Source organism: Phycodurus eques, chromosome 5, assembly GCF_024500275.1.
Source record: "Phycodurus eques isolate BA_2022a chromosome 5, UOR_Pequ_1.1, whole genome shotgun sequence".
Taxonomy (NCBI): domain Eukaryota; kingdom Metazoa; phylum Chordata; class Actinopteri; order Syngnathiformes; family Syngnathidae; genus Phycodurus; species Phycodurus eques.
Genome location: NC_084529.1, coordinates 8,622,388 through 8,646,487, shown reverse-complemented (window position 1 = coordinate 8,646,487; position 24,100 = coordinate 8,622,388). Strand labels below are relative to the sequence as shown.

General features: G+C 43.2%; 1 protein-coding gene across 6 annotated transcripts in view; it reads left to right on the top strand.

The window, feature by feature from the left end:
- mical2b (microtubule associated monooxygenase, calponin and LIM domain containing 2b) overlaps positions 1-24,100 on the top strand; it is a 114,214-nt gene that overhangs the window by 38,988 nt on the left and 51,126 nt on the right. For 4 of the 6 annotated variants that reach the window (XM_061677381.1, XM_061677382.1, XM_061677380.1 and 1 more), the window contains 6 exons: positions 12,728-12,883; positions 13,013-13,113; positions 18,944-19,201; positions 19,290-19,405; positions 21,702-21,828; positions 23,739-23,823. In XM_061677381.1, coding sequence (XP_061533365.1) covers positions 12,728-12,883; positions 13,013-13,113; positions 18,944-19,201; positions 19,290-19,405; positions 21,702-21,828; positions 23,739-23,823 — 843 coding nt within the window. Of the gene's footprint in view, positions 1-12,727; positions 12,884-13,012; positions 13,114-13,610; positions 13,658-18,943; positions 19,202-19,289; positions 19,406-21,701; positions 21,829-23,738; positions 23,824-24,100 lie in introns of those variants that run through there. The other 2 variants (XM_061677384.1, XM_061677385.1) reach the window with 2 other exon arrangements.

Below are 24,100 nucleotides of genomic sequence, written 5' to 3'. Positions count from 1 at the left end.
AATCATACATCTCAGCCAGCCCACACTGACAACAATTACACCTGTGAACTGTGCCTCACAATGCAGCTGCTGCCGCTAAATGGAACCACAGTGGCACATTGGCGTGAGCGAGACGAGTGCGCGCCCAAGTGTGTGCAAAACACTGTGAAGCACAGTTCACACCAAGCGCTTGACCACCAATAGAGAATGTGAGCCAGCTGATACACGAGAGAGGTGGCCACCCATGTGAATGGAAGTAGCCGGACGACTGTCCCTTGCAATAACACGAATAACGCAAGCCTCACCACTCCATCCACCATAATCACATCAAAAATCACAAGTTCAGCCATTTATCGTTGTAAAGCATGACAATTGTATAGTTAATAGTGTGTATTTTTATGGCTCTTCAGCAGCTGAGAATCTGTCGTTAAAACCCGGAAATGCCGTCTTGCCTTTCAGCTGAGTTCAGTGGGCGGATAACAGCCAAGAATTAATATGAATACAGTGGAAACTCGATATAACAGAGTAATAGGGGTGGGGGATCATCTAATATAGCTTCCCATTACATTGAGGCACTTTTTTTGGGAGGCCATATGCACCCATATTTTACTGTACAGTACAAAATTGTGAATGTAATTTTAGTTTTTTTTCGTAGCCTAAAACGCCCAGTACAGTACAAAATTATTGCAAATAAATATATTAAAAAAGATGAAAATGTTTGAAAGTTTCACATTTGATCCAAACTTAACATGCCGGTGTGCTTGGTCATGGTGGCTTTTGACGTACAGTACTCATCATATGAGAGTCGCTTTCATGAGTCACGAGGAATTTGGGTGTTTTGAAATTCCAAATCCATTGCCAAAGGCGAACCGATTGACAAAAAAAACACTGCATGAAAAATAGCATGTTCCAGATGACGGAAACTTGTTTTGTATTCTTCGGAGTTACTGTAACACCGCAATCACGGCGCTCTCTTTCTGCCAGTGCTCTGTGCACAATAGCCAATAGATATAACCATCATCACATGGCCAGCATATCAATGCCCCAAATTCAACATTGCCGCCACGTAGGCACAGAAGGCACGTCTTTTGGAATTGGATCTAGTCATATTGTATATCTGTGACCCGGAAATACGTCAGTCCCATTCTTTGCCTGCATTGCGCCACAACGCCAGTGAACAACAGTGGCTAATTCTGTAACGGACAGACTTTGTCATTGGCATTTGAAGTGATGAAAAATGCAGGGGATGAGTGTGTGTAATGCATTCAAATCCCGGGGGTCAGGGAGGGCGGAGGGGCAGGGCGCCTGAAACGGGAAACACCACTGAGTTACTGAAACCCGGTCCAACACCCGCACCCCCCTACCCCACATTAGCCCCCAAGAAACCCTGAATATGTGTATATGCCCAAATGTGACTCGTGAAAAAAATTAAGTATTTACAGTGAGTGGCGTAAGAGTGTGCTGAGTGAGTGATTTAAGAGGCATGACTCCTGCAGTTCGGGCCCATCAGGCAGGCCAACCACAGACAGACAGGGCAGCCAAGAAAAAGGAAGTAGTACTTATCGAGAAGGGCCAGGGCGTGACGTTGGGATCACGAAACAGTTGGCCATCGACGTATAGCTTGTCGACAACCAGCCACGCCCCTTTGCCTTTCTCACGGTGGTTCTTCATCATGGTGTACAAGATTTTACGCCTCTCGTTGATTTACTTGGGGAATTGATCGTTCATTCCAAATGAAGTCCCTTTGAGCTCATGACCTTTTGATTTCTAAAACAGTTTTTGTTGGAAGTGTTCAAACTTTGCAATGATGGGACGTGGTCTGTTTCCCGGACGAGGGCCTCCCAGTCAATGAACACGGTGAAAGGTAATCTTGTCGACTGTATCTTGCGCTATCTTGAGCGGGGACATCATGAACATTTTAATCTGCGCCTCGGGGTCTTCCGGTGCGTTTTCTGAAATGCCCGAGAGAATGAAATTATCGCGCCGTCACTGTCGCCATAGGCTGTTTCATACTCCTTGAACGCTGGCAGCTAGATCCCATTCCACACATCCGCCATCCTCACACAGGTGTAATTGTGAATATTACGCCGGACGAATATGCGAGCGCATTGGCCTGAGGTTCCGCCTGTGCTTTTTTAATGCATACGCACAACAGTAGTATAATGGGAGAGATGACATTGACAGTAACTGGTACTTAATATATTCCTGCGGATGCATTTGGGATTAGGCTTTGAAGTTGGTAATAGTGAAAAATTAAGTGAAACAGACAATGATTTTAGTCAATTCTTTTCCAGAATGAGAGTGCTTAACGAGCAGGATGCCATTCATGTGACACAGCGTGAAGCAGGCATCAGGTGCAGGTGGAGATGGACTTGGCTCAAGTTGGAGGCCGGAACAAAAAAGCAAAGAAACGAGGCAAATTAAATTTTAATCTTAAATTTGTACATCAACATGTACTTGAGCGGTGTAAATACGTTTTTCTGCGTGAAGAATTATTTTTGTGGCTGCGGCTGCTCTGCGTTTGGAGCTGGGATCCTCCATGACAGACGTTGGCGTTGACGTCGCTGCGAGAATCTCTAATGGCTCTCCTCGATTTGCCGGCTAAGAAGCAATCATTCACACATCTAAAAAACATCAAGACCAACCTAAAATCAGATTAGCAGATGGAAGCCTTGACGCAATACATGAAGCTAACCCTCACCACGTAGCAACCAGACTATAAAGCCATTAGCGAAACCCTGCAGCACCAGAAGTCGCATTAAGTAGAAGTATTTTATTTATTATTGGTTAGCTTTACTCTAACAAGATTAAAAATACTAAATTCACACTTATTTTGTAAAATTGTTGGTCTTGCTTAAAAATTTATGCATTTACTTGTATTCAGCGTTATATGGCTCTCACAGAAATACATTTTAAAATATCCGGCTTTCATGGCTCTCTGACAAAAAAGGTTCTCGACCTGATTTAGCGGCATCAGTTATAATGAACGGCCTGATCTTTTTGAGGTTCTGTATGATAAATTTAACTGTGTTGGACACCTTTTTGATGTGTTTTTTAAAAGTGAGATTGGAGTCCAGTACAACCCCAAGGTAGGGGTTGCTCGGAGTTGGCCCACTAGTTTGATAGGGAGAGTTTGTTTTGCTTCACTGAGTCACGTGACTGAATCATGTCCGCTTATTCGGCGAATGAGGACTTTATGCACTTCTTCCTCCTATCAGAATCATCTTTATTTGCCAAGCATGTCCAAAAAACACACAAGGAATTTGTCTCCGGTAATTGGAGCCGCTCTAGTACTACAACAGACAGTCAACTGACAGAGAACACTTTTGAGACATAAAGACATTGAGAAAAGCAGTCACTGAGCAATAAAGGGTTGCTAGTTATCTGGTAATACCGGTACATTATTATTATTTTTTTTGACAATTGTGCAAAAAGATGCAGAGTCCTCTAGCACTTACAACAGTTCGAATGACTAATATTGCAATAGTCCGCTGCAATGACCATTGTGAAAAGGGCGCCGAGACTTCAAGCGAGTAGTACAATAATCTGGGACAATGTTGATTGTGCAAATGTTGCAGTCAGTGTGTGAATGCAGCAGATGCTACTCTGGCATGAGTGGGCAGTATTGGTCCACAACAGATATGCAAATAGTGAAGCGTGGTGAGACTATTACAGTGAGTGCACGAGTAATATATAATTGTCCCGACAAATGTGACAAAAAAAAGAGTCCTCTAGCACTTACAACAGTTCGAATGACTAATATTGCAATAGTCCGGTGCAATGACCATTGTGAAAAGGGCGCCAAGACTTCAAGCGAGTAGTACAATAATCTGGGTCAATGTTGATTGTGCAAATGTTGCAGTCAGTGTGCGAATGGAGCAGATGCTACTCTGGCATGAGTGGGCAGTATTGGTCCACAACAGATATGCAAATAGTGCAGCGTGGTGAGACTATTACAGTGAGTGCACGAGTAATATATAATTGGACCGACAAATGTGACAAAAAAAAGAGTCCTCTAGCACTTACAACAGTTCGAATGACTAATATTGCAATAGTCCGGTGCAATGACCATTGTGAAAAGGGCGCCGAGACTTCAAGCGAGTAGTACAATAATCTGGGTCAATGTTGATTGTGCAAATGTTGCAGTCAGTGTGCGAATGGAGCAGATGCTACTCTGGCATGAGTGGGCAGTATTGGTCCACAACAGATATGCAAATAGTGCAGCGTGGTGAGACTATTACAGTGAGGGCACGAGTAATATATAATTGGCCCGACAAATGTGACAAAAAAAAGAGTCCTCTAGCACTTACAACAGTTCGAATGACTAATATTGCAATAGTCCGGTGCAATGACCATTGTGAAAAGGGCGCCGAGACTTCAAGCGAGTAGTACAATAATCTGGGTCAATGTTGATTGTGCAAATGTTGCAGTCAGTGTGCGAATGGAGCAGATGCTACTCTGGCATGAGTGGGCAGTATTGGTCCACAACAGATATGCAAATAGTGCAGCGTGGTGAGACTATTACACTGAGTGCACGAGTAATATATAATTGGCCCGACAGAAATGTGACAAAATAAAGACAAACAAATTGCCAGCATGTTGCAATGGAATTGTAGGTGAGGTTTTTAAGAAGTTGATTGCAAGAGGGAATCACTTATAACAACACAGGTTATACTAACAGTTATACTCACAGGTTCTTACAGGTGTTTATACACTAAAAAATAATCCCACCGCACCACTCAACAGTGGCACTGCCTGCCCATTTTCCCACATCCTGTCCTGCCCTTTTCTGTCCTCTCTTACCTGTTTCTCTTAGTTAGTTATTGCATGTCCTTACTGGGTGTGTGTCCCCCTTAACTTCCAATCTATAAAAAACTGTTGTAATGTTACTTGTGTTCAAATATCTAGACTGTCTCACAATTGTTCTGCTGTGGTTTTCACCCCTAGTCCCCTTGTCCACTCTGTCCATCCCATAAAAACCCTTTTCTGTCTGGCTGCATTTTCAATAAACATCAGAATAATTTTTAAAAATTAAAAAATAAGAGACAAATGAAGAGTCTGGCTTTATATCTTTGAGTCGCAGAAGGAGATGTCGCCCCCGACTCGGATTTCCCTTCTAAATTTCTTAAGCGTGCAGGTCACGCCCAAATCACGGGTGAACTCCACACGTTCAAAAACGATTCTCAACTCTAAACCTGTCTCAAGCAGAGATTAAGTGTACAAAATTAGCTGGTTTAAATCTTGGTTCTGGCCTATCAAATAATATTGTTCACACAATGTTAGTTCAAACCTTTGGCTTAAAGCATTTGTTGTACAGTCCTCATGACAGACTCATCGCCAAACCTGCAAAATCAACACATTAATGACACAAAATCAGGTGCACAGAGTACTCATGCAGTACCCTTGGTACAGACGTCGGATTTCTGTAAAGTTATTGTTCATGTTTGACATATGGTACAAAGTCATGATGAGTACATCTCGCAGTGTCTTCGGTTACCACTGGGGGTGATCGTGTTCCATTAATGAGGAGTGACCCCTCATTGTCACTGGATGTCTGGTCCTTATCTGGTGAGCCATCACTCATTCTTCTGGTATACTTGTGAGTCAAGACAGGCATCCTGCCGGTCTGTCCACTCCAAGGAATAATGGGGGTAGTGTTGAGTAGAATTAGCAAAGCAGAATACACCAGTCTTTTGTGTTCCTTGAGAGTCGATATCCATTACATAAATAATAAATACACATTATACTTTTAAAGTCCAAAATAAGTTCAATTGTTTTCTGTTTTTACTGTCAGTATATGATGGTAACAGCATTTGAACTTCTTGATGCAGGTTTAATTTTGACAATCGCTGTTCCTGCTGTGCACGTCTTGGCCTCTGAGGGACAGTGTGGTGCATGCAATGAGATACACACTTGCAATAAAGTAGAAGTCACGATCGACTAGTTAGTTATTTTTTTTACAGAGTTGGAAGAATATATGCCAGAGAGTATTGCTATATTGTCTGTTTTGTGGTTTCCATCATTTGTGTACCAATAATCTATATTTTGAGAGATACTTTATAAATGCTACGAGTTCAATGCTTGTTTTTGTTAGCTCGTCAATGGTTTTTTTTTATTCGTTGTGTGTTAGCTTTGAGCTAGCGATTTTTGTGAACAAAAACAAAGACGTCTGATGTATTTGAACATTCAGTAGGTGTAATTCTTTTTTTATGTGATTTTTGTTTTAAAGTGAATTTAAATTGGAGTGTCAAACAAATTTAAGCCAGCAACATTATTTTTTTCTTAACTCCTTGCTACTATGTTAACACCTTAGCAAGGAGTTTGCAGGCCGTCTGGGCGCTACTGGATGAAGGTGCTGGAACAGAGCATGGAATGGGCTGCTTTTATAAGAGTGGTAAAATCAGAAATTTCAGATCCAGTCTGATCTGATCCGATGCTAGTTATTTTGCTGAGATTGGACCGATTTCTGTGCTCAAAGATTGGATTGGGATACTCTTAGTGCCATTTTTTGATTAGTGCTGGCACATATAATATATTATTGCGTTAAGATTTTGGGTGGTTTAATTCCCCTTTAATCAGAATCATCTTTATTTGCCAAGTATGCCCAAAAAACACAAGGAATTTGTCTCTGGTAGTTGGAGCCGCTCTAGTACGATAACAGACAGTCAATTGACAGAGAACACTTTTGAGACATTAAGACATTGACAAGAAAAAGTCACTGCGCAATAAAGGGTTAATAGTTATCTGGTAATGCCAGTACTTTTTTATTTATTTATTTGTTTGACAATTGTGCAAAAGATGCAGAGTCCTCTAGCACTTAGAGCGGTTCGAATGACTTATATTGCAATAGTCCGGTGCAATGACCATTGTGCAAAGGGTGCCGAGACTTCAAGGAGTGTATGCGGTTTAAAGTGACGAGTAGTGCGATAATCTGGGACAATGTTGATTGTGCAAATGTTGCAGATACTCCTCAATCAGTGTGCAAATGGAACAGATGCTACTCTGGCATGAGTGGCCAGTATTGGTCAACAACAGATATGCAAATAGTGCAGCGTGGCGAGACTACTACAGTGAGTGCACGAGTAATATATAATTGGCCCCACAGAAATGTGACAACAAACTCAAGTCAAAAAATTGCCAGCTTGTTGTAATGGAATTGTAGGTTAGGTGTTTAAGAAGTTGATCGCAAGAGGGAAGAAGCTGTTGGAATGTCTGCTAGTTCTAGTTTGCATTGATCGGTAGCCCCTACCTGAGGGAAGGAGCTGGAAGAGCCGGTGACCGGGATGTGGAGGGTCCGAGAGGATTTTGCACGTTCTTGTCCTCAAGGGAGGGTAGGTGGGTACCTACAATCCTTTCAGCAGTTTTGATTGTCCGTTACAGTCAAGAGTTTGTCCTTTTTTGTAGCAGCACCAAACCAGACTGTGATGGAAGAACACAGGACTGATTCGATGACCGCTGTGTAGAACTGCCTCAGCAGCTCCTGTGGCAGGGCCTTGCTTTCTCAAAAGCTGCAGGAAGTACATCCTCTGCTGGGCCTTTTTGAGGACGGAGTTGATGTTGGTCGCCCACTTCAGTGTCCTGAGAGACTGTAATTCCCAGGAACTTGAAGGTCTCGACGGTTGACACAAGACAGCTGGACAACGTGAGGGGCAGCTGTGGCGAAGGATGCCTCCTGAAGTCCACGATCATCTCTCCGGTCTTGAGCGTGTTCAGCTCCAGGTTGTGTCAGCCGCACCACAGCTCCAGCCGCTCCACTTCTTGTCGATATGCATACTCGTCACCATCCTTGATGAGGCCGATGACAGTGGAGTCATCTGCAAACTTCAGGAGTTTGACAGCCGGGTGCGCTGAGGTGCAGTCGTTCGTGTAGAGAGAGAAGAGCAGTGGAGAGAGGACACAACCTTGCCAGTTTGCATTTGGCAAGTTTGCATTTGGGTACCCCTGTATCTATACCATACAAATGGCCTGTGGAGGGGTGGGAGACAGCTGATATAGGCCAAAAGGTGGAGTACACAACCACTTTTACTCACATTCACACATGCACGCACGCACGCACACACACACACACACAGGTTGTTAACAGCCCTTGATGAACCTCCGGACGGAATGCACAAAATCAATCTCAGGTCTCATTGGACTGCCACGAAGCCTGCCAATGACTGTCGTTCACCGGCAGGCCTGTAAACGCTGATGTGGGCAAAACATGGACTGGGATCTGAATATGTAGAGGAATATTGAGTTCAGTAATCAGTCCAGATTCTGCCTACAGCAGTTGCATCGAAAGGTCAAAGCGTGGCAAAGAAAATGCTATGCTAAATGCTGCATCGATAGAGTAACATCGTTTGGTGAAGGCTGTGTGATAGTGTGGGGCAGCATCTCTCACAGGAAAAATCAGGCTTGTTTCGAGGCAATCTCAATGATGTCGAGATGAGATTGCACCCAGTGGCAATCCCATGTCAGAGAGAGGAGAATCCCGCTTTGATTAGATTCTTGACAGGTTTAAAGCTTTGTCCTTTGCCCTTTAGGGGGTTGTTTTGATCACGTGACATGATTTATGACCTTGTTTTGATGGGTGTTTGTCTTTCACCTTTAGGGGCTTTGTTATGATCACGTGACGTCATGATATATGACCTTGTTTTGACTGGTAGTGCCTTGGGGACAAGACCTGTTGAGGTTAGACAGGGGTCAAGTGCGGTCAGACAGGGTCACACACAGTCATGTGACGTCATTATGGCTTCCACTACCAGTCATAAAGCAATAAAACGGTTACTTCAAATTGTTATTAAACAATAAACCCTGTACTTCAAAGGGCCACAAGCGGCCACCTGTCACATCAAAGTTATTAAACAATAAAAAGGGTACTTCAAAGGGTCATGAGCAGCCACCTGGCACTTCGAAGGGTTATAAAGCAATTAAAAAAAAAAAACGGGGAGGATTCACGTGAGCTCGCCCCCTCGATCATGCCTGGGCAAATGATATTGATGCTGATAAACTAAAAATCTAGTTAGCAGCACAAGTAGTAGCTTTTTGAGGAAACTTGTGTCCAGGGAATTATATATGTTGTGAATGTTGTTGTTTTATCAGAGTGGTTTACCTTCTTTATACACTTGCATGACAGTTTAAAAACTGGCCTTTGATGGGTTTTTTACTTATTACTACTGCTTACTTACTTACTACTGCTATTACTACTGATCACATATTTTCTGGTCTGTGTACGTGCTGGTAGGTAAAGTTGTCAAAAATGTTACTTGTCTTAAGTACTGTTATTTACAATAATATTGCCCTAGTAAAAGTAGTCCTTCTCATAAATAACTTAAAAACTACTTGAGTACTGAGCAACTGCCGTGTAACTTGTATTTCATGATATCTTAAATCAGCGTGTGAACATGCAAATTTGAACATTTCTCCAATAATATTAGTTTAACTAAAACAATACATACCGATAATAAATGTTGTGGTCAGAGGTGTATTCGTTTTCATATGAGTACACCTGATGTGTCTTTGTATTGTTATATTTAGTTAATGAAAATGTTGCACTGAATATTGCACATACTGTAAGTTGATTCTAGTTATGGATCCATTATGTTTAGCCAATATTGACGGGTCAGGTTAGCTGTGATGAGATGGATCTACCCTTTCTTTATGAGCCGAAATACAACAAATCGGCATTCTTGAAATGTTGAAGTTAACATTTGTTGATAAAAGCATGCAGTTAGAAAATGTCATCGGATAAACTCAGGATATGCAGGAAACGTTAGTCATATTTTTTCAGTTGTCAAATATAAAATACTAATAATTTTAAAATCTATTAAACCGCATAAGTACTGAAGTAACTTATAAGTAAGTTATATCGGTTGTGATAGTGGTTTAACTTCTTTATACACGTATGACAGTTAAAAATGTATACACGTATGACAGTTAAAAATGTTAAGTATGAAGTTAAGTAGACCACCTCCTTACTTACTGCATTCTCGACATCTATAACACACGTCATTGAATGGCGAGTAATGTTCTTTTACTTTTTCTAGCATTTAATTTTTTTTCTGCGTATGGCTATTGCAAAATGTTACTTAGAAGATATTTGATATAGTCTTACTTTAGACTATGCACACCCCCCGGCTCTCCCAGCATACAAGTGCTAGGATAGTAACTAAAACATTAGTTTGTTGGTAAATTCTGTTTTTTAATGTTTTAAAACCTGTAAAGCTTCATATATTGGTCTTAATGCGGACTTGACTGATTAACGTCTTCATCAGCCTATCAAACTTACAGAAAGGTCCCAATTTTAGTCGCCTTCCATGTACCTTTAAAGTTAATAATGAGCACACAAATGTGTTTGTTTGTACAGTAGGGCGAAAAAGTATTTAGTCAGCCACCAATTGTGCAAGTTCTCCCACTTAAAAAGATGAGGCCTGGAATTTTCATCATAGGTACTGTATAACTCACCTATGAGGAAAAAAATCCAGAAAATCACATTTTCTGATTTTTAAAGAGTTTATTAGCAAATTATGATGGAAAATAAGTATTTGGTCACCTACAAGCGAGCAAGATTTCTGGCGCTCTCAGATCTGTAACTTCTTAACAGGCTCCTCTGTCCTCCACTTGTTACCTGGAGTAATGGCGCCTGTTGGAACTTATCAGTATAAAAGACGTGTCCACAACCTCAAACCGTCACACTCCAAACTCCACTATGGCCAAGACCAAAGACAAAGGACACCAGAAACAAAATTGTAGACCTGGACCAGGCTGGGAAGACTGAATCTACAATAGGTAAGCAGCTTGATGTGTCAGCTGTCGGAGCAATTATTAGGAAATGGAAGACATACAAGACCACTGATAATCTCCCTCGATTTGGGACTCCACGCAAGATCTCGGCCCGTGGGGTCAAAATGATCATAAGAACGGTGAGCAAAAATCCCAGAACCACACGGGGGGACCGAGTGAATGACCTGCATAGAGCTGCGACCAAAGTAACAAAGGCTACCATCAGTAACACACTACACCGCTTGGAGCGGCTGGAGCTGTGTTGCGGCCGACACAACCTGGAGCTGAACACGCTCAAGACTGTAGAGATGACCCTGGAGTTAAGGAGGCATCCTTCGCCACAGTTGCCCCTCACTCTATACAGCTGTCTTGTGTCAACTGTCAAGACCTTCAAGTTCCTGGGAATTACAGTCTTTCAGGACCTGACTTCTTCCATCACAGTCTGGTTTGGTGCTGCTACAAAAAAGGACAAACTCCGACTGCAACGGACAATCAAAACTGCTGAAAGGATTGTCGGTACCCCCCTACCCACCCTTGAGGACTTGCACGTTGCCAGGACTAAGACAAGAGCGTGCAAAATCCTACTTGTCAAAACAAGGTCATTAATCATCTGACATCACGTGGTCAAAATAAAGCACCGAAACGTCAAAGCCATAAAACACCCATCGAAACAATGTCAGAAATCATATGACATCACGTGATCAAAACAAACCCTGTAAAGGTCAAAGATCAAAGCCATAAACCTCTCAAAACATAACCTGTCAAGAGTTTAATGAAAGCAGCATTCTCTGTCTGTCTCTCTTTCATATTGCCATAGTCTGTGACCAAACTATTCTCCAACATGACAACGCTCACCACCTCAGAGTGGGTTTATCAGAAACTTCCTGCAGAATTTGGGAGTGGAGAGGATGCAATGACCTTGCCAGCAGTCTTGACTTCAACTGAATTGAACACTTGTGGGCTCATTTTGGGTGACTTGTGACAAATTCTGATTTAAGGATGGGAGGCCATCTCATAGCAGTGTGTGACCAGGCTGGTGACTATGCAGCATGAGGGGAGGTGCCACGCTATTGTGGCTGTGTATGGTTCTTCTACATGCTACTGAGGCTCCTGACTGTTAAATGCATCAATAACATTGCCATTGTCTTGTTTTTTCAAATACCAGTCATCCAGTCCACCAGACCAAAAGAGAGTCAATGCCAGCCGCAAAATAAACTGTTTGCCATTTGGCATATTTTTCATGGACACAACACATATTCTATACTCAGCTTGGCTGCTATCCCATAAATGCATGTTCCTTACAAAAGTGGCACCATTCAATAGGGTAATATACAGACTTTCCAACAGTAGAAGAGTTACAGTATAGCCAACAATCATTGCTACAACAAAAAAAATCTACTAAATACAAATGACATTACTTTTTGTGCTATGTTAATGAGACAGCAGCACTAACTATAAAGTAACTTGATACTACAAAATAAAATGGGTCATCTTTAGTCCAACACAGTATTTATTATATAGTGTGGCTTTTCTGTGCTTGATCACTGATGCTTACTCACTGTTACTCTTGAACATTACATTAATCTATTATTAATACAATTAGTTTCTCATGCACTGATGTAAAGCCAATCAAATAGATCCACTATATTTGCCTAAAGATTTAACAGCCAAATGTCAACTGGCTGCACAACCCATTAGCCACAGATTTTGAATGGCAAATTACAGTGCTTTGCTTTATTGCAAATGTACTCCGTTCCAAAATGTGATGAACCGTGTCATGTCTTGCCAAATGCATACAGTATTTACTAAAGACAAGTGTGCTGTTATTATCAAGCCAGTTTGTTGCCCAGCTACGCCGAATTTGAAACTATTTATGATTCTCCTGGACTGGTAGTAGCGAATCAATGTCTCTTAAAATTGCATTTGTCTCAGTTTTTTTTTTTGTTAACAAACATTTCTTTCTTTCTTTCTTTACTTTTGGTAGGTTTCAGCCGCAAGGAGTTTCGAGGAAAGCTGGCCATTGCTATTACGGCTAATTTTGTTAACAGAAACACCACAGCAGAGGCCAAAGTGGAAGAGATTAGTGGAGTAGCCTTTATCTTCAACCAGAAGTTCTTCCTTGAACTCACGGAAGAAACAGGTCATTCAACAAAATATAGTTTTCATATAATATACACCTAAACCCTGTGTACAGTATATCTGTTTTGTTTATTGAATTGAAATGTTCGTAATAAATCTCAAATCGCTCCTTGTCTCTTCGCATTTTCAGGTATTGACTTGGAGAACATTGTTTACTACAGAGACAATACCCATTACTTTGTCATGACTGCAAAGAAGCAGAGTCTGCTGGACAAAGGGGTCATTATTAATGTAAGTTTACTTGTTCATGGACATCAACATAAACACGTCACCGTCTATTTGGGCATCTGGTTTGTTAAATCTTTCTGTGAAAACGCGAATATTGAAGAAATGACAGCCTGTTGTAATACAACAGTTGTTTCATAATAGTATTCTCCACACGAGGTAAATGTGTGTACAAAACTTTAAAAAAAAATTAACTAATTATTTCTTGTTACTTCTTTCCCCCGTAATAGTTTTCTATTCTATTCTTTCCATCCTATTCTAATCTGTCCTTCCCTAATTGCACACATAGTATTTGAGTCACCCATCTTTATTTCTTAGGTTTAGACTCCAGTAAAGTAAGTCATTAAAATGACCTGGATGAATTTAAATGACCAAGTTAATGGTGAGAACATTGGCACTTATTCCGTAGTTCTGGACTTAAAATTGATGTCTGCAGAAAATATCCACCCCCCAAATAGTAATTTTAGGATCATTTTCTGATTAAATACATATATGTTTTTCAGACAGATTTTACTTGCCAATAATTTGGACACATCAGCCTCTCACAGCCTGACACATAGATGGCAGAAGGCAAGGACATTTCCTTATTTAACTTCTATGTGTTTTGCGGTGTAATTGTAGCCTATTTTGAAAGTCTGGATGCATTTTTATACAATAATGGTAACAATAGTAACTGTACATCAATTTTTAGTTTTACAAGTTTACAAGTTTTACAAGTTTTACATCAAACATCAATTTCCGGGGTGTTGGAAACATTGACTCCAAAAATCAGGAACATCCTTCTTTCTATGTATAAGGCACACTCATGACTTTCAATTGATATATTTATAGGCAATAAATTTTAGTGGTGATCCAGTCCCAATTTGTTTTTCTAATTAAGTCAGATCAGTATTATTATTTAAATTGTTTACTTGTTCTTTACACTGGCTTTGTAGAGGAGGGTGGGGTCATTTATTTTATTTATTTTTGAATTATGATGGGGAAAATTGTGAAAAAACATTACCACGCCAATATGTTTGTTTATGTTATAAGAGTGTATAAATTGATTTGCGACTTGACTTGCTTTTTTTTTGGGGGGGGGGCAATGACTTGCTGGAGACTTGCTTGTGACTTGTGCATGTGTGACTTCCACCTCTGCTTGATTTCAAAAGTAACAAAGTTAGATTATAAGTAACAGCACTTGGTGAGCGTCAGCGGTGCGGCACATTAAGCTAGCTTGCGAGTTCCACCAGGGCAGTCTTGACTCCAGACCACGTCGAACGTACTCACTTTTCTTTGAAAATGTTATTTAAGCTACATATTGTAAGTACTTAAGTGAGTCAGTCCTTACCTCCATGACGCTTTCTGACTGCACACTTTGGTATGAATAATTAACCCACAATGCATTGCGCGCTGGACACGGCAGCAAAACGCTATTCTTAATGTGTAAATAAAAAAGTAACAACAGTCAAATACACTTTTTAATGAGGGAAATAATACAAATAGTGTAACGACAGTGAAGCTGTGCATTTCTTTGCACTTTTATAATTATTGCACCTTCACTCTGGATTGTATGATAGACAGTGACCTCCCAGTCATTTTCTTCAATACGTTCGAAAGGTAGGTTAATTGACCACTCAAAATTGCCTGTAGGTGTGAATGTGAGTGCGAATGGTTATTTGTTTGTATGTGCCCTGCGATTGGCTGACAATCAGTTCAGGGTGTACCCTGCCTCCTGCCCGATGATAGCTGGGATAGGCTCCAGCACGCCCGTGACCCTAGTGAGGAGAAGCGGCTCAGAAAATGGATGGCTGGATGGACGTACATTTGAAAGGATGTGGCCTGCCTATCTGGTAAAATGCTGTTGGACAGATGGGCTGCTTCTTCAAGTCATCAGCAACCAATTTATTGGTTCGATAATCGGAACAGGGTCTAGTCTTACTGTGGACGTGGAAACAAGGAATGCTGGAACGCGACGACAAGGTACAGCGAACTGGCGACGAGAAAGAATGAGACACGAAAATGTCTAAATGCAAGGTGTAATTAGGGTGAACGAGGCACATGTGGTGAAGATGCTCTCAGGTGCAGGTGTGTATGAAACAGGGGGAAGACAAAAACCGGAACACACACCCATGACATTACCCCCTGCACCCCCCAGACGGCCCCGGAGCCCCTTGATGCACAACGTGGAGGTCCCGAATGATCGAGTCATCCACGATAAATGCTTGACGGCACCCATGAACGTTCCTCAGGCCCGTAGCCCTCCCAGTCCAACAGATATTGAAACCCCCTCAGACGAGACGACAACAGCCGCCTCACGGTGAAGACCGAGCCCCCATCCACGAACCGGGGGGGGAGGAGGGGGCCTGGAAGGCGGGACCAGAGGGGATACCTGGGCTGGCTTGAGCAGACTGACGTGAAAAGCAGGGTGGACCCGCATCGACCTTGGGAGCCTAAGCTTTACGGTGACCGGGTTGATGATCTTTGTGATTAGGAAGGGCCCAACGAACCTGGGAGCGAACTTCCGGGACTTCACCCGGAGTGGAATATGCTTGGTGGAGAGCCAAACTCGCTGACCCACTTTGTAGCTCGGGGCCGGTGTCTCCGACGGTCAGTAGCGGTTTTGTAGTACCGTCCCTGGCGCAGCAGCATCTGACGGGCTCGCTCTCAGGTCCTCCTCCAGCGTCTCATCAAGGTCAATGCCGCTGGAACTGTGGACTCTGGGGCTATGGCAGGAAATAGAGATGGTTGGTAACCATGCACAACGTGAAAAGGCGATAGACCAGTGGATGCAGAGGGGAGGGAATTGTGAGAGAATTCGACCCAAACCAATTTCTGAGACCAGGATCGTGGCTCCTGTGAAGCGAGTCATCGGAGCCCAGTCTCCAGGTCCTGGTTCAGCCTCTCGGTTTGGCCGTTGGTTTCAGGGTGAAACCCAGATGACAGACTGACAGTAGCACCTATGAGATTGCAAAACTCCTTCCAAAATTGCGAAATGAATTGGGGACCCCTATAGGATACCACATTCTTGGGGAAACCATGGAACTTGAAAACTTGGTCTGTCATTAACTCTGCAGTGTCTTTAGCTGAGGGGAGTTTCGGGAGTGCAATGAAGTGTGCCATTTTAAAGAACCTGTCCACGACTGTGAGAACGGTGGTATTTCGTTTCGAGGCCGGTAAGCCTGTTACAAAGTGTACGGAGATGTCTGACCAAGGACGTTGTTTGTATTGGCAGGGGTCACAACTCCCCAGAAGGACGTTTACGAGCGGACTTGTTGGCAGCACATACCTGGCTAGCATAATTGGTGACATCCCTTCTAACATTGGGCCACCAAAAGCGCTGTTCGACCACAGATTGGGTCTTGGCAATGCCTGGGTGACATATAGTCTGGTTAGTGTGGGCCCAGTGGATGACTCTTCCCCTTAAAGTCGGAACCACATCAAGCCTTTTTTCAGGGCAATTTTCAGGGCTAAGAGTGTTCTTCAGAGCCTCCTTTACCGCAGTCTTAATGTCCCAAGCAAAAGCAGAAACATGACTTGGGCAAAATGGTTTTATGGTCAAACAAAGAATTCTCTGCACAGAAAATGCGCGATAAAGTATCTGGCTTACCATTTTTTAGAACCAGGTCGGTAGGATAACGTGAAATTGAATCCAGTGAAAAACAGAGCCCATCTAGCCTGCCTCACATTTAATCTCTTAGCAGACTTAAGATATTCCAGGTTCTTGTGATCTGTCCATACTAAAAACTGAGTATGTGCCCCCTCTAGCCAGTGCCTCCACTCCACCAAAGCCACCTTGACTGCCAGCAGATCAGGGTCACCAATGTCATAATTTCTCCCGGCTGGGGTCAGTTTTTTGGAGATAAGCACAAGGATGTAATTTACCATCCTTGAGACATTTCTGGGAGAGCACTGCTCCTATACCGGCATCAGACGCATCAACTTCTACCACAAACTTCTGTTTGAGGTCTGGCAAAGTGAGGATGGGAGCGTAGGTAAAGCTCGATTTAAGTTTCAGAAAAGCTGTCTGACAAAGCGGGTTCCATACGAAAGGTCTGTGTGGAGAGGTAAGATCATGCAAAGGTGAGGCTATAGAACTGTAGTTTCTAATGAACTTTCTGTAGGAATTGCTCACTGAATGACCCAACTGCCTGCAGTAGACGCACCGCCCTTCCCTCTGCCGGCGTTGACGTTCCTCAGGGGAGAGTCGGAACCTGCCCAGTTGCATGGGTTCATCCGTGGTGACGCTAGCCAGTGGGTTGAGACCGGAAACAGGGGATCTACCTTGGTTTGGCTGGTCACCGAGGCTTGTCCTCCAAGTGCGGGGTGACGCAGCCGAACTCTGTCCAGCTCACAATCCAAAAGCCTCTTTTCGATCTTTACGGCGAGAGCGATGAGAGTGTCGAAGTCGGTCGGCAGGTCTAGCGGGACCAAATGATCCTTGACGGAGGGGGATAGTCCTTGAAAAAATGCATCGAGTAGTGCCCGATTGTTCCACTGACTCTCAGCTGCTAGAATGCAAAACTCAATCGTGTAATCTGACACCTTGCGCTTGCCTTGTTGTGAGTTGACAAGGGAGCGAGCTGCCTCACGATCTGGTGTGGAAAACTGAAAAATTTGCTCCATGGTCTTTACGAACAAAGACTACGAATGACACGCAGCGGAATTGTGGCTCCATTCAGCAGTAGCCCGCGCCTCCGCACGACCAGTCAGGTGGGAAATGATAAAAGCGATTTTTGCCCGCTCTGTGGGGAAGGCAGCTGCCTGCAACTCAAAGTGGAGTTTGCACTGAGTGATGAATGGCTTAATAGTCCCAGAATCTCCAGAGAACCTCTCTGGTCGAGAGAGCTGTGGGCAGACAGCAGCGGAGGTGGCAGGTGGCTGCATGGTGACTGCTTCACCTGGAAACGATGGTACAGTGGCGGCATCGGGTGCTGCGCCAACTTCAAACTGTGAGGCCACCTGTCTCATCGTATTGTCCTAATGCTCTGACAGTCCCTCTAGATGAACGTGGAGGGCAGCAAGCTGCTCAGCCTGCTTCGAGAGGCGTTGACCTTGCGCTTGAAGGGCTTTGTGCAACGGGTCGGAGTCTGCTGGGTCCATGTTATGGCCAGGTCGTTCTGTCATGAACGGAACAGAGGATAGGACCCAAAAATGCACGACTCCAAAACAAATGGACAGTTTCAAAAAGAGAGGTTTAATATACGGTCAGAGGTCGGTACACAGGCAGGCAATCCAAAAAAGACAACAGTATCCAAAAACATGAGGCATAAAGGCAAGGTCGATAATAGGAACAGGGTTTAGTCTTACTGTGAGACTGTGACGTGGAAACAAGGAATGCTGGAATGCGACGACAAGGTACAGCGAACCTGCGACAAGAAAGAATGAGACACGAGGTTAAATGCAAGGTGTAATTAGGGTGAACGAGGCACAGGTGGTAAAGATGCTCTCAGGAGCAGGTGTGTATGAAACAGGGGGAAGACAAAAACCGCAACACACTCCCATGACATTAAGCAAATAAACAACAAACTCTTTCTGGGTGGTAAACCATTGAAAGCTCACAGTTTTAAATTCATTATTGCAAAAATGTTGCCTTGACAATAAGACCTTGTATTAATAGTTAGGATTGGGTGAGCTTCATTCAGTCATGCAAATTGCAATGTACAATTGGGTTTAACTTCTTCTCGGTCTAGTTTCACATACATTTTGACCGATCCACATTAGACTGGTGGATACATTACAGTTTTGTCTAATATCAGAGGGAAATTATCAGTTAGGAATATGAAAAATCAACATTATATTACTATAAAACTTTGAGATTGTTTTGCTTTTTGTTTCCTTTTTGTTTTTCATCTAGGACTATGTGGAAACAGAGCGTTTACTAAGCATTGACAATGTAAACCAGGAAGCCTTGCTCTCTTATGCCCGTGAGGCAGCTGACTTTGGCACAAATTATCAGCTACCATCACTGGACTATGCCATCAATCACTACGGGCAACCAGATGTAGCAATGTTTGACTTCACCAGCATGTATGCCTCAGAGAATGCTGCTTTAATCAGGGAGAAACATGGACATCAGCTACTGGTTGCATTGGTGGGAGATAGTCTGCTTGAGGTATGTATCATCAGTGGACATGAGTGTTAGCCTGATCTTCTTTGGTTAAAAATTATTTTCCCATGATGATGATGATTTCTCTCCACAGCCTTTCTGGCCAATGGGTACAGGTTGTGCTCGGGGTTTTCTGGCAGCATTTGACACAGCTTGGATGGTGAAGGCCTTTGCACAGCGGAAGAACCCTCTGGAGATACTGGCAGAGAGGTTTGTACGACATTGTTTTTCTTTCGTCGACAAGAAATAACACCTTGGTGTTTTTATCTGGAGAAAAAAATTGTAGTTCACCAACCACTTATCGAGGCTGTATATCAAAAGTATATTATCCTCTCTTATGTTCTGTGTTTTATTATACTCCGTGTACACCATCAAAACAGTAAATGTAAATCGAGCATCCAGTGTTTAAATTTGTTAGTGGTAAGCTATTTCTTGTCTTTTTTTTTAAATTATTTTTTAACTCAAGCTTTTCTCATTCAAGGCTTACCCCACTTTTGCACCAATCTTGACTATGTCTGTAACTACTCCTATCTGTTGCCTCAACTGCTGTACTTCCAAACTGTTCTTCAACCGCCAAAATACTAAAACACATCAGTGTGCCGACTTGATTCATAACTGAAGTAAGATTCTGGCTATTAACTAAATTACTTGGATCCATTTTTCTGGTCATGTCACACGTGACCACCTGCTGATAGGCTGAAATCAGAGCGACGAGACATAAAACAACCTAAGCTTTACTGGGCAAAGGACTCCACTCCCCCACACAACAAAAAGTATGGGAATAGACTGCAGAAGCACACTTAAGCAAAGTCAGACAAGACCATTGGTCTAATCATTATTTTGGACCAATCCTTAATCGAGGATGGTTGGTTTACTGCAACATGAAGTAAAGTAAACTGGCATCTAAACTAGACTTTACACTGATCTGATCGGCCTGATTGTTATCGGACGATAATTAGCATTTTATACTGATCGGCTGAACGGTTTTAATGTCATCATTCGCCGATCCGATCAATGACATCATTGATCAGCTTTGCAAAAGACATTTACTCTGCGTCACCATCGTGTACAGTATATTTGAATTCAAAAGAGTTTATTTTTAGCCTTGTCACATGTCTTTTCACGTAGTAAATATCTGACAACCAATAAAGGTATTTAGACAAAACTTGTCGGCGGTGTGGGACAGACAACACGTCTGAGACAGACAACGTAATGCGTGGATCAGACTACAAGACAAATTTGGTCTTTCACAATTGCACTATGACAGACTACTGCAATAAAATGTTGTATTCCGATACCACCGCATCCAGTCTTTTACGATCACGGGGGCTTCATCTCATCAACTCAAACGCAACCAGATACACTCGGTACCATGGCGACGACATCATGATGCGTGTATTATAAAAACAAAATGGGAAAAATGTGCTGGTGGTCACCGGTGCTCTGGAGATTACATTCATTTAAGGCTTGCTTGAGGTATGTTCACGTCGTTTTAATACGATACCACTCGCAAGCAGGCAACCAAATGTTATGTAGCCGAGCAAGGTAGTGCTAGCACTAACGGTTGTGCGTAAACATGCTGGTGTTCTGTTGTGTCATGCTCTAGTTTCAGTGTGTGTGAAGTAATTTAATTACAATAAAGTAATTCAACTACAGTAAGTTAGCTCTCATTGTTTCTGTCATGTTGTAACGTTGGTTTGACCTGACTGATTAGAATGCATGACCTGACTAGAGCAGTGATTTCCAACCTTTATGGAGCGAAGGCACATATTTTACAACTGGAAAATCTCATGGCACACCAACAAACAAAAATGTCACAAAAAGTGGATACATTAATTACTGTATTTACTTCCTGCCATCTAATAGAAGACCATTCATTTGTTCTGTCTGTCACTATGCCTCACTGGCATAAATAGAGGACCAAAGATACATTATTTCTTTTAAATGAATACTTTCTTGAGCAGTTAAAGTTTGATAATTTCCCACGGCACACCTGAAGATTGCTCATGACAGACATATGTGCCACGGCACACTGGTTGGGAATCACCGGACTCGAGAAGATACTCAGTATACAGTACACAAGTTTATACAGTAAATGAAAAAGTCATTTAAATAGCTCCATCTTGTGATCGGTTATCATTTTTTTAAACTTGATCGATGATCGGCCCCAAAAGTCCTGGTCGTGTAAAGCCTAATCTAAACATACTGTATTCTTGTGAAATATGATATATTCTATTCCAGTGTATCAAGAATATTTTTTGCCATGTTTCATCACATTACTAAGGTATCTGCTTTTACAAGCAAACACCATTAACTTGAAAAATTCAAATAACAAACCTTTCAAAAGACTACAAAATTTAAGTTCATATAAAACGACTTTTGAGATCAGCTATTGATATTGAGTAAATACCACTTCTGTTTGCCTTAAATGGTATCTTTACAAAATACCTGATACAGCAGTTGTTCTTAAATTGGTTGCTCGTTTGTTCTTTGTATCGTTGCCTAGGGAGAGCATCTACCGGCTACTGCCTCAGACCACAACGGAGAACATCAGTAAAAACTTTGATCAGTATACCATTGACCCTGCAACCCGCTATCCCAACCTTAATTCCAGTCGTGTACGCCCCCATCAGGTCAGTCTGACACTAATCTTCCTCAACATTAAACCATATCTATTATTAAATAAAGATCATCAATTACAATTTTGTGCTAGGTTGAAATGCGTTATGGTATATCCTATGTGTGGCTATTGAAATAAAACAACCACTCCCGTCACCTTACTGTGGTGGAGGGGTTTGTGTGTTCCAATGATCCTTGAAGTTGTCTGAGGCTTCACGCCCCTGGTAGGGTCACCCAGGGCAAACAGGTCCTAGGTGAGAGACCAGACAAAGCACACTCAAAGAAACCTGATAGTGTCTTGGACACTCGGGTGAAGAGGGGGGCGGAGCTGTCAACCGATCACCAACTGGTGGTGTGTTTGCTCCGATGGTGGGGGAAGATGCCCATCTGACCTGGCAGACCCAAACTTATTGTGAGGGTCTGCTGGGAACGTTTGGCAGAGTCCCCTGTCAAAAGCAGTTTCAACTCCCACCTCCAGCAGAACTTCACCCATGTCCTGGGGGAGGCGGGGGACATTGAGTCTGAGTGGACCATGTTCCGCGCCTCTATTCCCGAGGCGGCCGACAGGAGCTGTAGCCGTAAGGTAGTCTGTGCCTGTCGTGGCGGCAACCCCCGAACCCATTGGTCGACACCAGCGGTGAGGGATGCCGTCAAGCTGAAGAAGGAGTCCTATCGGGCCTTTTTGGCCTGTGGGACTCCTGAGGCAGCTGATGGGTACCGGTTGGCCAAGCGGAATACGGCTTTGGTGGTCGCTAAGGCAAAAACCCGGGCATGGGAGGAGTTCGGTGAGGCCATGGAGAACGACTTCCGGGTGGCTTCGAGGAAATTCTGGTCCACCATCCGGCGTCTCAAGAGGGGGAAGCAGTGCACCATCAACACTGTGTATAGTGGGGATAGGGCGCTGCTGACCTCGACTCGGGATGTTGTGAATCGGTGGGGAGAATACTTTGAAGACCTCCTCAATTCCACCGACACGCCTTCCCTTGAGGAAGCAGAGTCTGGGTTCTCTGAGGCGGGCTCTCCTATCTCTGGGGTTGAGGTCACCGAGGTGGTTAAAAAGCTCCTTGGTGGCAGGGCCCCAGGGGGGTGGATGAGCTCCACTGGGAGTTCCTAAAGGCTCTGGATGTTGTGGGGCTGTCCTGGTTGACACGCCTCTGCAACATCGCGTGGACATCGGGGACAATGCGTTTGGATTGTCAGACCGGGGTAGTGTTTACCTTCTTTAAACGGGGGATCGGAGGATATTTTCCGACTTCAGCGAAATCACACTCCTCAGCCTCCCCGGGTCTATTCAGGGGTTCTGGAGAGGAGGGTCCATCTGCTAATCAATTCTCAGATTTAGGAGGAGCAGTGTGGTTTTCGTCCTGGCCATGGAACAGTGGACCAGCTCTACACCCTCAGAAGTGTTCTCGAGGGTTCATGGGAGTTCGCCAAACCAGTCTACATGTGTTTTGTGGACATGGAGAAGGCATTCGACCGTGTCCCGAGGGGAGTTCTGTGGAGGGTTTTTCCGGGAATATGGGGTACCGGACCCCCTAATAAGGTCCCTTCGTCCTCTCTACGACCGATGTTTTAGTTTGATCCGCATTGCTGGCTAGTCCAATATGTTTCCAGTGAGAGTTGGACTCCGCCAAGGCTGCCCTTTGTCACCGATTCTGTTCATTACCTTTATGGACAGAATTTCTTCGGGATCCCCCCGAAGAGATCGACGAAGTGGCTGGGGAGAGGAAAGTATGGGCTTTCCTGCTGAAGCTACTGCCCCTGATACCTAACCTCTGATAAGGGGAAGAAAATGGATGGATGGATGAATTCAAACAAATTAGTGTATAATGAGTGTTACTATTTGTTGAAGAATAAAAGTGCAAACTTTGTGATGTGACATTACAAAAAGAAGCATCACATTTATTTATTTTCTACCTCTAAGGTGCGCCACCTGTTCAGTGATGGCAAACAGGACTCGTCTCACCTTGGAGGTCCCACAGGTAAACCTGTCAACCTTTCCAGAAGAGGTGAGGCTCATAAGATTATTCATAATTATATTCAGCTGTATTACATTTTTTTGCGTGCAGAATTGGTTTGATAATTGGATCGTCGTGTTAATGCTGCTTACATAGGGAGAGTGTCAACTTTTCAGCTTAAAAGTGCCTCGGTGTGGTAATGTGATCTTTTGTCATTATTACATTTCTCAAAAATCTCAAGGCAGCATTTTGAAACTGGAGTCCATGCCTTTATCACCACCCGGCTGGACTACTGTAACGCACTCTATGTGGGGTTCAGCGCATCTGC